Below are 14,600 nucleotides of genomic sequence, written 5' to 3'. Positions count from 1 at the left end.
CAGTATGCAGCCTGTTATTTACTTCTGTGAGTCTCATCTCATTTGTGCAAGAGTTCCTATGCAGAACTTCAGGGCCAAACCTCTGGAGCCTGGGAACCACAACACGTCCTTTGTCTTTACCTGGATGAGAGCCACACGACACACACTGCAGACTCAGGAGCTGGGGAAGGCAACAACCTTTGGAATGGAGAGTGGGCTGGAGGGAATGGGCCACCCTGGGGCCTTACCCAAGACCTTCAGTGAGAGGGGTCTGGAGTGGTCCTGCAGCTCTGTGAAGCTGAGTCGCTATTTGGGTCCCTCTCTCTGTCTAGAAGGAAGAAGTCAAAGCTCTGGTTCATAGATGACTGCAGTAGGAATTGGCATGATTTTGAATATGTTTAGAGGTACTACAACTTCAAATAACTGCTTCAAATAATAGACTCAAATGGCTTTTACTTGAGGGTTAGATATATTAAGACTTACATGGATACAAGGTAGGAGGGCCTCTTGCAAGCAATTTTCTCGCCTTTTGGGCTAAACTTTGTATGTAAGCAAAGAGAAGAGAGAGCCTTCAGGAAGGAGGGAAAATGCTTCCTGCAGTCAAAATGTGAGCATAAATGTCTTTCCTGATACTGGCTCAGAGGTGCAAGCTGTCTGCAGACTTTGGTTGACACTATGCTGGATCTTTTGTCCAAGAAAGGGCACTGAAATATGCTTTGCTGTTGTACATGTCTATCCTAGCACTTGCTGGAGCTGCGTCTTTTTGCACTCCTGGGACTGTTTTGAAGAGGGATCCCTCAGTAGGAGAGCATCCTACTGTTTGTGTTGCTGTTAGGCTCTGTGCATGGAAAGAGTGCAGCTGAGTACCCATCCTTGCCTGGTAATGGTTGGGTGCTGGGGAATGGGTGCCATGTATGGCAGAGACACTTTATGAAAAACACTGTGCAGCTCCTCAGAGCCACGGCTTAGAGCAGCCACAGCAGTTGTTCAGCGAGCCAGCCTTCTGTATTTTGTAGCCAGGTCTTTGTGTGCCAGAGATCACAAATTCCTGTTTGTGACTGCCATCACAGCTGCACTGAGATTTGCCAGCACAGATAATACTGTGCTGGCTTTCTAACACGTGCATGTTCTCAAAGAGAAGGTTTGTTTACACATCAACCTTTTGTTCACAAAAATCCTTATATCTGGCCTGTGTCCTGAAAATAAAGGAACATGCCTAGTAGCGTAGTAGCATCCCTAAAATAAAGGGTTGGTTAATGTACCCTGCTGTGCCTCCTTCTTAATGACACTGTATATTTTCACTGCTAGTTATTGAGGTATGAAAACATACGTCTATTTGTACACTGAGAAGTTTGTGCTTACTGTAAACATTTTCCCTATTTATTGGCTTTCCTCTTAGCAGCTGAGGTTTAAAGCCAAGGCAAGCCAAAACTTATCATTATTCTCTGGCACGTGATAAGAATTGGTCTGTTCTTGCCAGAACAAATCAAACAGGGGGGCTAGTGTTGTTTGCTTAGCTGACTGGTTTTGTTTAGGTTTGGGGTTTTTTGTTTTTGAAGTCTGTCATGCCAGCACATTCAGTCCCCATCAAAAGTAATAATTTGCCTTACCACTGAGGAGCCGTGCTGCCTGGTTTACATAAGGGACTGCAGCCAGGCAGCAGGCAGGGCTGCCCTGATTCTTCGAGAAAACGATTCAAGAAAGGGGTAAAGGTCTGGAATGTTGGTAGGGAGGTGGTAATCACAGTTGCCTTCTGCAACATTCAGCATGCAGCAGCCTCTGGCAGGCCCTGTTCTGAGCCCTCAGAGAGAACGTTTTATGTAAAGTGTTGTTGCTTTTTGCCACTTTCTCTCTTTAGGTTGTGTTGAGTTAGTTTTTCCAAGCTGACTCATTTAACTTTGCAAGTACATTTGTCTCCACCCTCCTATGCAATCAATTCCCTTCTTTCTTGCATTGTGGGATGCTGGCAGCAGGAGCTGCCTTACATAATGAGCTGTTAAGAAAAGCATTTCGTTTTCTAAAAACACAGTCACAAAGACATGTGATTTCTGTGTCTCTCCAAGGCAGGTGACTGTGAATGGAAAATCAGGGTGTGGCCTGAGCTCTTCCTGGGTTCTTCTCCCCTGTCTATAGCCCAGATATAATAACAGTTACATGTAATTATGTAGATTTTTTCCATGCAAGTCACCTGGGTGGATTTCAGTGTACTTTTCCAAGCGTTTGACCTTTCTCTTCCACCCCACACAGGTTACTCCTTTAAATTAGGCTTTGTCCATTACACTATTCTAACTTTCCTTTATAATTCTAGCCATTTCATCTTTGTCTCTCTTTGCAAGATTTACATGGTGACAAATTATGGCTTGTGTGATGGGGAATATTTTGAATCTGATGCCCTGACCTGTGCCACGGAAGTGGAGGTTCATCTTGTAAGCCAGAAGATTCATATATAAAACAAGGATCTGGTGACTATTCGAGGTGGAAGGCACATATGCACTTTTATTGTCATAATGTGCATATGGAAACAAAACTTCTTTTGGTCCATGAGCCAAGCCAAATTAGCTTTTCCTGTTTCCTGGGACAGCATCCAGCAGCCTTAGAAATCAGAAACTACAGTAAATTCACAGTAATTGACTAACAAAGCTGGAAAAAAATGACTCCATTTCTGTACCTCAGGCATGGCTCTCTCAGCTAGAAGGATTTTTTATTTTGTTATCTGCTTTTGCTGTGAGGAGGAAATCCCAACATCTCATGAAGCTGATGGCTTTCTGATACCAACTGGACCACATAATAGATGTGCTGAGGAAATAAAGGACAAACATCTGTATGATTTTTAAGTAATTTTTAAACAAAATAATATGTGACCTTTTATTGGAGAACACACAGTGAATCATAAGGAGTGTAGGCTAACTTTGGAAATCTTTGTGCTTTTAATATTCATGTGTTTATAAACCAAGACACCCATCACTAACTCATGTTTCAAGCAAGTAGGGAAGAAACAAAGCCTCTGCACTGTGACTTGACTTATTTTTACTTCAATAAGTAAGTAGTTCCCTCTCCTGTAACTTCCTTAGGCTGTCTGCTGAAGTGCCTGGTCCATTGTTCCGAAGGGGAGGCTCAGCACAGAGTGCTCTTTTTCCGTTAGCTGTGCAGAGCCAGCAGTTTTTGATCACCTGAGGCTGTGAGGTATTCCTTCCCAGAGGGGACCTGGGCCTATGTCCTGCAGGCAGTCCCCACAGGAAGATCAGCAGGCAGAGGTCATTGGGTTCTCAGTCAGGTTTGTTTGCTGCTGCAATTTCCCGGTTCAGCTGGGAGAGCTGCGCGTTTGGACGTTGTGTTCAGCACGTTGCAGCGTAGGCTGCTGCCTTCAGCTGTGACTTCCTGTGACACACATGTATATTTTTACTCAAAGTGGTCAGCTGGCTCTCTAATAAGAAGAGGCTGAGCGTGGCATGGCAGAGTTGTCACTCGCTGCTGTCACTTTGCTTGCATCGGTTTGGCTCCGAGCTGTTTCAGCGTTGTAAAATCCTTCTCTTTCATGGTCAGTGGCCACGAGAGATTTCCTCTCCTTTTATCTGTTGTGAGGAGGATGATCCCAAGCTGACTGCTTATCTACAAATTGCGCTTCTCACATTGGCTCAACCCTCTCCTGGCCAGAGAGGGTTGCAGTTAGGAAGTGTGAAGATAGTTCTGTTCCTGTACCAAAGCTTTCTTTTCATTATGCACCTGCTGAAATAGTGTGTTTGTGCTAGGGATGCCTGCAAAGAGAGGCCACTAGGTAGTTGCAAAGAAAAACCAAAAACTGCTTGGTTGTTAATTACTTGTAGTTGTTAAGGCTTTGACAGGACTCCTGGAAACAAAAGATTCCACCACCAGTTCCTCAGGTCCTTTCACAGTCTCAGGCTCTGTACGTTCAGAAAGCTTGAGTCACATAGGGAGGGATTAATATCTAATAAAATAACTGTTTTATTGTTCTGCTTTATGGTTAGGAACTTTCTAGCCACTGAAAAATGATTGGGAGCACTACAATCACTACAACATATTTTATAAAATGTATAGATGTTTTCTTCAAAAAATCCCATCCTGAAACTTCAGAAAGTGTCAAATTGAAAAAAAAAAAAAAATTCAAGTGATCACTGTTCTAACAGCTATTGAGCATCACAAAAAAAAAGTTTCCTCTAAAATCTTGTTAGCTTTTGCTGGATTTATGCTCCTTGAGTAGAAAAATATGTTCTTTTCCCAAGACTCTGAGAGGTGGTTGGGAAGTTGAAAACTTACAGACCTTACCCACGTTGTTCTGAATGTTCCTGATGATGAACTTGTATGCTGAACTTGTTTTCTTGCAGCATCCACTTGTGCCAGTCCTGACAGGAGTGTCCTGCAGTGGGACAGAAGGGTGTTTGCACAGCCTGGACACGTACAGAGCAGCTAGGCTCAAAGCTGATGTTGCAAATGAGGGGCACAGCAGTGAGCTGTGCTGATTAAGCCCTCTATATCTCTGTATCTGGCTGTGCATAAACAACCATTTGTTGTTTCTTTTGTACACACAGCTGGGCACAGGAAGAAGCCCCAAGGCTGACCTGAGAGGGCTGTGTTCTGCTCAAATGCAGCCAGGTTTTAATGGATCTGGAGTTGCCTTTTAGCAGGATCTCCCTTGCTTCTGTGGCCCATGTATCTTGCAGCTCTAGGCAGAGAGTGGAGTTATTCTCACCCAGCTCACTCTTGTTTTAGTACTTCTCAGCCAGAGTCCATCTCTCCTGCCAGAGTCCACCTCTCCTGCCGAGTCATCTTTTTCCCACCAGCTCTCCCGGAGCCAGGCCGGCCACTGGGGCATTGGTACAAAGGGGGACTCCTTTCAGTTACTTTGTCAGCTGGAGAAGAGGAGCTATTCCTGGAGGGTTTTTTCTGGAGGGTGACTCTGCCAGACTGCGTCCTCTGCCAACACAGCAGTTTATCTTTCGGTGGAGTAAAAAGCCACGTGCAGCAAACGTGAATGGTGTGGCCTGTTCCTCTGCTTTCCTCAGCCCCTTCCCATATCCTTGTTTTTTGTGTGGATTACAAGCACGTCACTTGAAGGTGCTTTAGGAAGCAGGAAACATGATGGGTGCAGAGGTATGGACTTCAAAGGATAGTAATTTTGTAGAGGAGTGGAAGGATGTTTTTGGAAGATGGGAAAGTGTAAAAGCAGTGATATTTTTGGTAGGTAATATAAATCATGGAGGAAGCACCAGAGACTCACTTAAATATTTTAAAACATTTTTGCTAACAAATGAATGCTTATTCTTCATAATTTTCAAGACATTTTCATTGGTCTGAAACAGCTGGATTTTTAAAAAGCTTTTGCGCAAACATTTTTGTAGAAAAAACAATTTAGTGTTTTAAAGAAATGACAGTTTAGAAGAGTGGGAGAAATTTAATTGTGCACTAAAATTTAGGAATTTCATTAGATTAGCAGAGCTTTGGAGAAAGTCTGCTTTGAAAATAACTTGTGCCAGAGTGGACTGCTGCTTGTCTGCTTGCTCTCCCATGCTCTGGCACTTGCACTAACTGGTGCAGATGAAGAACCTAGTGACCTTGTCACTCAGCATGCTTTACCCTGTTCCCACAGCAGATTAGCTGGCACAACCATTCATCACTTGTTGCTTTCCCAGGAAACCCTTCAGGAACCTACTCCCAATCCTCCCCCTTCTCCAGGATGGAGGCCAAGAAATAATTTCTGGGCTATCCCGTGGGGTGAGAGTCCTCTGGAACAAGTTTAAGCAGCGGGCAAGCGGGTGTGGCAGTGCTTGCAAAGGACACTGCTGTTTATTGAAGGGAAGCCACAGCAGCAAATCTAGGTCTCCAGGGAGCATGAGGTGTCCCTTGCAATGGGAAACTTTTGTGCTTATCTGTTGGATGAGATCAGGAATGCTGAGAACCTGAAGCTCTGAGAAGCTTTCAGTTTGGTGCATACTTTTCTCTTGTCCCTGCAAGTTTAAAGAACAGTTCTGGAATATGGTTCCTCCTTAACAGATTTAAAGTAGCTTAAAATGTTTAAAAGGTGATTTGGCCTCTGAGTTGCAGGAGGGAACAGAAGAGCTATTGTGCAAAAACTAGTATATTCTCCACAGATATGCCAACAAGGCTTGTATTTCTATGGCAGTGCAAAAACTAAAAGGGGTAAAATGAAGTCAGCTGAGAGCATCCTGCTCCTCTTTTGGACAAGAGGAATATCAGTTACAAAAATAAGAAAGAAAATTCTGCAAATTCCATCTAGACTGTTTGTATATGGCTTGGTGTTCCTAAATGGAGGCAACTGAAATTTTTAAGAACATTAAAAATTCACTATAATTATTGATGAATTACATCAGTAGTTAATTATTCTCACCACTTTAAAATGTCTTAATTTCTAGACATGACTTGCAAATCTTTGACTTCCAACCATTGAGTCTTCATCAGTTTGTGAGTACTAGGTCAAGTATTAATGTTTTCTGCATGCATCAATGATTTTCTTTGAAAAACACTAAATGTGTGGGTTTAGTTTTTGTGTGCCCTTCATGGGCTGTCTCTTAGCACTCTTCAGTTTTTCACAACTTGCTTGAAATGGGAATTCTTGAACTGATCAAAGTCTTTTGCAACAACCAAAACCTAGCAGGAAATACAGACATAACACACCTTTTTTATGTAATACCCATGTTGATGTCTCTGAGGATGATGATAATTTCTTCAGCCACACAGTCACTCTGGGCTTGTAAGTACGATGTTGTACCCCCATCTTGCAAATAGTTCCCAGATTTTGAAAGTTTTAATGCTGGCTTGCACACAACATACATAAAAACCACCAGCATACATAAAAATATAGCAGTATACATACATAAAAATAACCACCACTATAATTTGACTTTTACTTACAGATCATTGAAACATCCTTAAGTGAAACAGTGCTGAGCACCAGCTTTGCAAAGTCACCATTACTACTTTTAAACCTTTCTGAGGAGTCCCCTTTCACTAAATTATGCTTTTAATGTATTAGTTGGTCTTTCTTCCTGTTTGTGCCCTTTTGGGGAGGGGGCCTTTTGAATTGTCTATCTGCTTTGTTTGGACTTGAAGGCCACAGCTTCTATTTATGTGTGACTTGCTTATTTCATATCTGCACACAAGTTTTCTGGCTTGCAGGAGATTTTCCAGGGTATTTATCCTTTATAATGGCAGATGTTCATATGCATAGCTACCTTAAAGAGGAAAATGTGTCTGTTAATAAAAGTATGTGTACATAGATAATGGAATTTTTAATTTTGTATTGGTAGTATTTTGAAAAGTACATTCTATAATTTTCAGTCTGACAATATATTTCCTTTCCATTTCATGTTTCTGCCAGAAGGAAAATGTTGCGTAACTTAGAAAGCATTGTGGGAATAAATTGATGGTATTGAGTAGCATCCTAAAAGCCCTCAGATTTTGTCAGACCAGGAAAGATTGCCTTTCTTTTCTTTTTTTTTTTTTAATTTTTGAATAGTGTCTGATTTATGTATGACTGTGCAGTGAAGCAAGGGATAACTGTTTTACAGGAGGCAGACACAATCATATCCTCATAAAATCCATTATTTAGATCACATATCTTGTATCCTCTGGTACTGCTCACAGATCCTCTTCTCTTGTTGCTTTATATGCTGAGAAAATTACTTGGTGTGCAGCAAAGTATGAAAGGGAAAGAAAGAGGAGAAAGCACTTCTGTAATGATGATTGACAGGAGACTTCCTTCCCAAACATGCAGTTGTTCTTTCAACTTTGATGGAGAAAAGTGATTGTTCATATTTAGTTCCAGCCAGTGTTTTTCTCCCTCTGTTGAAACTCAGTAAGAAATTTACAAATCAAATAGTTCGAACACAGGTGTTGCCTTGATGTAGGTGCTGAAGTGTGGTGGTATGTGTTGGTATTTCAAGGGACTTTATCATTTTTATTGTTATTTTCTGTCTATTTTCCTGAAATGTTCTCAATGCACTAGGGAGCATACAGTCAGTGGAGAGGATGCTGTGCCTGTCCTGAGAGAGGTTTTTCTCTCATCCTCTGTTTCTGTAGTTGGTGGTACCATAAAGGGCTTCTGTGGAGCATTGTTGGTGCCAACAGATGAGTTTGGCCTTTCTGAGTAATATAAATGCAAGAACTATATGAACTTGCAGAAGAGATTTTGCCTTCTTTGTTTAATATGGGAGAACAACTGCAACTAGTACAAGCAAATCCAAACCAAAATGTTGTATAATCCCAGGTTTTATGTGTGCTAGCCCAGCCTGAGTTTATGCGAGTTAAAAAAAGGCATAAGAGGGCAAGGGGAGGGTAGGAATTCCTGCCTCTGACAAATAGCAAGTTGGTTTTACCATCAACATCTGTGTGAAGGAAGTGGAATTGTTTGGAGATAAGACTGCAGCTTTCTGGCAGCTTTTGTCTGCCTGCTTTGTGCCACAAATAAATCACTTGTGGTCCCTACACATGAACAGGGGAGGTGAAGAATTAAGATTTGTGTTCTTGTGTAGCAGCTGAGAGATTCAAAGGGCCCTTTGAGACAGTGTGAACTGACCTAAGGTGACATGCATCCTGTACTACCACTTTTACCAATGGTTGGCCACAGTCCTCAAAAGGAGTTTTAAAAATTCCATTCTGACATTTCTCCATGTTAAAATCTTTTGTTGCAGTGTCTGCAGCTGTTCTCAAAGTAAATAAACCTTTGGGAAACCAGCAGTGCTAGCAACCAGCTAGCATTTTTTCAGCTTTGGTCACCTTTCAACAGTGTCTGAAGTTGTGTGCCAATAGGTGTAGGGAAACATGAGCTCCTGTACCCCTTCTTAGCTGTGATGGCTTTGGCAATGTTGAAAGAGACATAAGAGGATGCAAGGAGAAAGCTGATACCCATTGAGGGGACTGCAAAAGAAGAGAACAGAAACAAAAGGTGGATCTGAGTGTTGAGGGCACAAGGAGCCCTGCAATTTTACTGTTGGCATCTGGTTAATTTTAGCATGATGCCACAAGCTAACCTTCCTCACTGATGCTAATCTGTAAATTAATCTTTCTGGTTATTACAAGATCTCTTTTTGTTAGTGAATTCTTTGTCAAGGAGCTTAGTACTTTTAAGCTTATTTATACAAGCAAGTCCCAGGGAAGTTATGACAGAATAGCTAGTGTATAAATTAATAGTACAGCAGCTATTTAAGTTATTCCACTTCTGTTTATTCAGCAAGCTGCTCTGAAGATCCCTGACTCCTTGCCCATGTAGATGGATCCTTAGTTAAATGTGGAAAATTAAGTTTTTTTAATGGCATCCCAATGGTAACACTCAGTTTATAGAAGTGTAATAAAGTATGAATAATTGTGTGTGTATAAAAAAAAGACTGGCCAGGAAAAGTCAATTTGATTTATTGTCGAACTGTTGAAATAGTACAAGATGCTTTTGTTTTATACTGAAGTCATTTTATTTATCAGGATAAAATCTTTCACTCATAGTTTTAGTTGCTTATGAGCACATATGGTGCATTTAATTTACCAGGAAGTCCTCAAGATACTCATTTAATTGCAATGGGTAAGAGCAGCCCAGATCCATGATGGCAGAGTGCTTTATCAGCATTGCTGACTTTCCTAAAAAGGGGCCCTGTGCTGTGCGTGGCGTGACTGTCACAGCAGAACAGGCTTGTGCTGAGGCAGTGGGCAGAAGCATTACTAAAGCACTTCTTCCAGTCAGCCAGCTGACAGAAGCAGATATTAAACAGCTCAGGGTACTGAAGCAAAGCCACGTCTACGTCTCAATTGACCCCTGTGTCTCTACTCCATGCCACTGCTTTCTGAGGCTGCATGCCCACTGCTCTTGATTTTGACAGAAAATGCCCCCGCTGGCAAGGGCCAGGATGTGTTGGGCATCCCTGTGAAATGTCTGATACCCTCTGCTAACCTGGGAGTGTTGGCTGCTTCTCTGGAAAGCTGATGTGGCTCATGTTTAGTTGGCATGACCTACATCTCTATAGAAGTGTTAAACATACAGGTACTAAGCTCCTGCCTCAGCTTTCTCCCAAGCCAGCACTAATCCCCTCTAGGGTTGAACAGGATGGTACTTCCAATATTGACTTGAGTTTTTGAAGATTGATATGTGCCATTAGGTTTGTACCACCTAAAGTGTTGAAAGGACACTCTTAGTCCCCTTTATCAGATTAGGATCATCCCTTTCCCCATCACGCAAAGTATGCAGTGTGATAACATTGTTCACAGACAGGGCAGCAGCAGAAGCGTTTCTGTCCAATGCTGGGGGAAATGGAGAGCAATTCCTCAGGCCTTCTGGGCAGAGGAGCTGCAAAAGTGAAAAGTAAAACTCTGGGTATGCTCATTCAGTAACCATTAAATGTTTCAGTGCAAGACCTCAGTGATTTTGTGCTATTCATTTTTGGAGGCTGCTGTGTCCCGGCAAGTAACACACCCTTTGTGCTTGGTGCCTTTGCTACTGCTCTTCCCAGCCCCAAAATTCTGCCCAATGGAATGCTGTGATTTGTTGTTTCAGAGCAGTATTTGGTCAGCAGCCACAGATGTAGAAGCAGGAGTGCTTGAGAATAGTCCACTGTGAACATGAGTTGTTTCTTGAGTTCAGATATTAAGGGAAGAAGAGTTCTCTTTGCGCCGGGTCGGAAATGGGTGGCCAGCTACAGCACAAGCCTTTCAAACCGCGGTAGTATGTACCGCAGCACGAAGGGGTCAGGTTCAGAGGTTTTACCAGCCCTGTTAGACACCGCTCCATAGTAAAGGTGTGTGAGGCCAGAGCCAGAGCAGCCCCGCTAGAGTGTCTGGAGCTTTGCGGGGCTCTGTGTGCCCGGGGCACCGCGCCTGCCCTTCCCGGAGCGGAGCTCGGGAGAGACTGCATTGCACTCTGGGCGAGTTTAGGGACAAGGGCGGTGGGTCACTGAAGGGGATACAGAAGACTTTGTGCAGTCTTTCTGTTGAAAGGAGCCATTAGCCCTGAGCTTGCGGCACCTTTTGCAGGCCCAGAACCAAGCGGACATCAGAAGCCGCTTTTGGTTAACCTGTGCCTGCCGAGCCCGGTGGGGCGGGCAGGGACCGGGGGCGCGGCGGGTGTCGCAGCCGGGGGCCGGGCCGGGGCTCCGGGCGCTGGGGCGGGCCCTCGCCAGCCGCCAACCCGGGCCCGGCCGCCCCTTCGCCCCTCCCCGGGGCCGGGCGCTCCCCGCGGCCAAGCGCTGGCGGCGCTGCGGGCGCGGCGAGAGGCGCGGCGGGCGGCCGGGCGGGCAGCGGCTCCATGGCCAGCATGGCGTGCGAGGTGATGCCCCTGCAGAGGTACGTGTGCAGCCGGGGCACGCCCGGGGCTCCTGCCGGGCTGTCCGCCACGGGGGAGCCGGGACTCGGACCGCCTGGGAGCGGGGGTGCCCGCTCGGGAGTGGGATACCCGGCCGTGCAACAAGTGGGGTTATAGCGGATCTCCGGGGTGGGAGATCTCCGGCGTCCTCGGGCGGAGATGGGGGTTCGATGTAGCGCCCCGAAATCCACAGAGCTGTGGATTTCTCTGTCCGGGGTAGGAGCGGCTCCCAGGTGTAGAGGGACCCCGGCCATCCGGGCGATGCCGATCCCTCATCCCTCCGGGGGCTGCGGTGCGGGAGCGCGGCCCCTGCGCACATCCACCTCCGGCTGGCAGCTCGCACTCCCCGCCTGCCGCAGCACGGGCGGCAGGTTTAGTTTTCGGAGAAAAAGGGGCTGGGTGTTTCCAGGGTGCCGGCACACACCTCCCTGCAGCACCAGCTGTCAGCAAGTACCTGTGCTGGCATGTGCTCCCGCCACGCTATGGCAGGGACAGCTGCAGTCAGGCTTCTGAAATGGCAGGGCACAGACCCGCTGCGGGGAGGTGTGTACACAGCCCTTTCACTGGGTCATCAAATTCTTATTTTTAGTTTTACTATTCGTTCAGTTCTCAAAATTAAGCAGTCCATATCTCCCCTAGTAGTATTTGAATGGCCTGAATATCAATCTTTCTGTAATCTACGAAACAGTAAATAAAAAATTGACCGTGCCATTTCAGCACTGTGGTGGTGCTGTTTCAGCAGAAGCTGCGGAGTTGCTGCTTACTCGAACACAATAAAATAGTAACTGAAATTGCTGCCCAGACTGTTGTTGCCTTGATAAAGTGCAGGCTCTTCTGCAGGTAGGTGTGGAAAAAGTCTCTTTGGCACTATTGCAGTCATGGGGTTCCATGTTGATGACTGCAGAGAAACAGAAATATGGTTTGAATGTCTTAAAGAAGTGGTCATGGTGCATCATTTCTATTTGAAGGACCAGTCTCACATAATATCTTTAACCTTTCAAGGATCTGTCTGTCCTATCAGTGGTCAGAACAAGTGGTTGTTATTGTGCTCTTGACTCTTCACCCCAGGGGAAGATAGGTATCACAGGCTGGCTCTAATTAATCTCTTTGTTGTTGCAAGGACTAAGTCTCCATCAGTTAGAGATGCAGTCAGCACTTCAAAAATGAGGCATTTTCTTCAAACTCCTTTAAGCCGTAAGCATGGTACAGGATTGTTTTTGACTTTTTCAGCTAAAATTGTTTAATTCACGCAATTCTGGCTCCTTTTCCATCTCCTTGATCTATTTTTAGGCTGTGTATACTGTACGTTTTAGCACCTTGGTTTTTTTGACATAGATTGCCAGATCCCTTTACAATGGCATTCTCCAGGTTGCACCTTTATTTTCCTGTTCTTCCTTCCCTCAGGGCAGAGTTTTGCTGGCTTTGAGCATTTTTTGTCAGCTTCAGGAAAGCTGATACCTCCAGTATTGGTTAGTACCAGGATGGATAGCACTCTGCTTGTGCTTGCTGTGGGGTGCACAGGCTGATGTTGCTGGTCAAGCTGAGGACAAATTGCAGTGCATGGTTACTGTTACTGGGTTTAATCAGAGTAGTGGCACCCTTCAGGTTCTGTGATTTAGGGCACATGCCAAGCTGAAAGAATCTGTCTTTCTCTCTCAAGGAAGGGAATGAGCTGCCTGCAGTAATCACACTTGGGTCCCTTCCTGGGTTAAGTGAACTTGCTCTTGCCCATCTCCTGCAGGTGCTCTGCTCCATGTTCTCCTTGGGGCCACAAGGCTGGCCATGCTGTGCCTACCATGGAAACCTTCCTGTGCTGAAGCAGTACAAACGTGTAGCTGGTGTGTGAAACTTGGGAGAGGGAAAAGGGTTCTGTGTCTACCCAGATTTGTGTGAGCTGTGAGTCTGTCTTCCAGAAAATCATACAAAGTGCTTTCATAGAGCCCTATGGACTATAATGGTGCCATCCTATATATAGATGTCTGTGGAAGGGCATGTGATGGGTATGGTGTCCTGCTGTGAAGGAGTGACAGTGGGGATGTCAGGGTTATGTTTCATTGCATGGGAAGAGGTGGAAGGCCAAATGTATTGGATCCTCACTGCGGTAGGTACTATATTGCCCAAGTGCTGTAGAAGGCACTGGTGAATGTCACATGGATTGCATCACTGATTTTCCAACAACTTACCCACCAGTGATTGTCTCTTCTATTGCTATTAGGCTACCATCTTTCCAGAATAGCATTAGCTCACTTTGGTATCCCAGCTTCGTAGTTAGAGTGTTACTAATGCTGTTAATGCATATTTTGATTCGTGCATTCTAGCTCAGTGTATTGCAGATTTAACAACAGCTGTGCAAAGCTGAGGCCTGTGGCTGCCTTTTACAGTAATATCTGCCAGTTTCAGTAGGAGATAAGGAAGGCAGGTACACACTTGGCCTTTGTTTGTGATCGGTGGCCCCTGTTGCTTAACAAGTCAAGGTAGTGGAAGAGTGAGGCCATCACAAATATTTTTAGCAAGTGCATCTGAAAGCAATAGGGAATGTGACTGATCAGTTTCTAACCTGTACAGCAGCAGTTGTCTGGATTGTTACCAGGCTTGTTTGATTTACCTGATTGGTTACCAGGATTGTTTGATTTATCTTACTGGTTGGTTCATTTGGGATCTTTCACAAGTTCCCAGCAGTTCAGCCCGAGAACACTGCTGTATTCCACCTTTTTTTGTTTGTTTGTTTTGGGAGGGGTGGCTGCTGTGTTCTCTTTATCAGATTTGTGAACATTTTTGTGTTTAAGTTGTACATAAGTAAATAAGTCTGATCTTTTGGACTTTGCTATCACTTTCTATCCAAGGTACTGGGAGTGCTTGACAAGCCCTAATGAAGTATATTCTGGAATATGGATGTGAAGTATGCTCTCTGAGGGCGGAGAGAACTTGAATCTAGTTTTTTCTTTGTTTGCTTTGGGTTTGGGTGGGTTTTTTTCTTCTGGTGGAAGAATGAAGAAAAATTTAAACCTGTGGTTCTCATCTTCCTCGAGTCATAGCTTGTTAGAAAATGCTATGTGAGTTTTTTGTCTTCCAAGCTCAGATTTGACCCCTTGTCACAGCTGTGACATGGTGAGTGTAGGAGCTTGTGGAAGCTCTTGCTCAGTACCACTGGAGTGGAAGGCTCTGACTAAAAGAGGAGATTGGTGTGGAAATTTTCTTTGGTGTTTGTCTCTGGGGTGTCCACCTGATTAAGCAAGAAAATATTAATATTTGCCTAAAAACTGGCCCCTTAGATACATTTATTTGAAGTGTGCAAGCTTTTAAC

The 14,600-nt window shown here is 44.5% G+C and overlaps 1 protein-coding gene across 7 annotated transcripts in view; it reads left to right on the top strand.

The window, feature by feature from the left end:
• Positions 1 to 14,600, top strand: part of FAM13A (family with sequence similarity 13 member A) — a 115,679-nt gene that overhangs the window by 49,258 nt on the left and 51,821 nt on the right. The window contains exon 1 of one of the 7 annotated variants that reach the window (XM_059470130.1): positions 11,198 to 11,277. The exons of the other annotated variants lie outside the window; for them this stretch is intronic. Coding sequence (XP_059326113.1) covers positions 11,240 to 11,277 — 38 coding nt within the window. The 5' untranslated portion in view covers positions 11,198 to 11,239. Of the gene's footprint in view, positions 1 to 11,197; positions 11,278 to 14,600 lie in introns of those variants that run through there. 7 annotated transcript variants of the gene reach the window in all.

The sequence above is a fragment of the Ammospiza nelsoni genome, chromosome 4 (assembly GCF_027579445.1).
Source record: "Ammospiza nelsoni isolate bAmmNel1 chromosome 4, bAmmNel1.pri, whole genome shotgun sequence".
Taxonomy (NCBI): domain Eukaryota; kingdom Metazoa; phylum Chordata; class Aves; order Passeriformes; family Passerellidae; genus Ammospiza; species Ammospiza nelsoni.
This window is presented reverse-complemented; position numbering and strand designations above follow the sequence as displayed.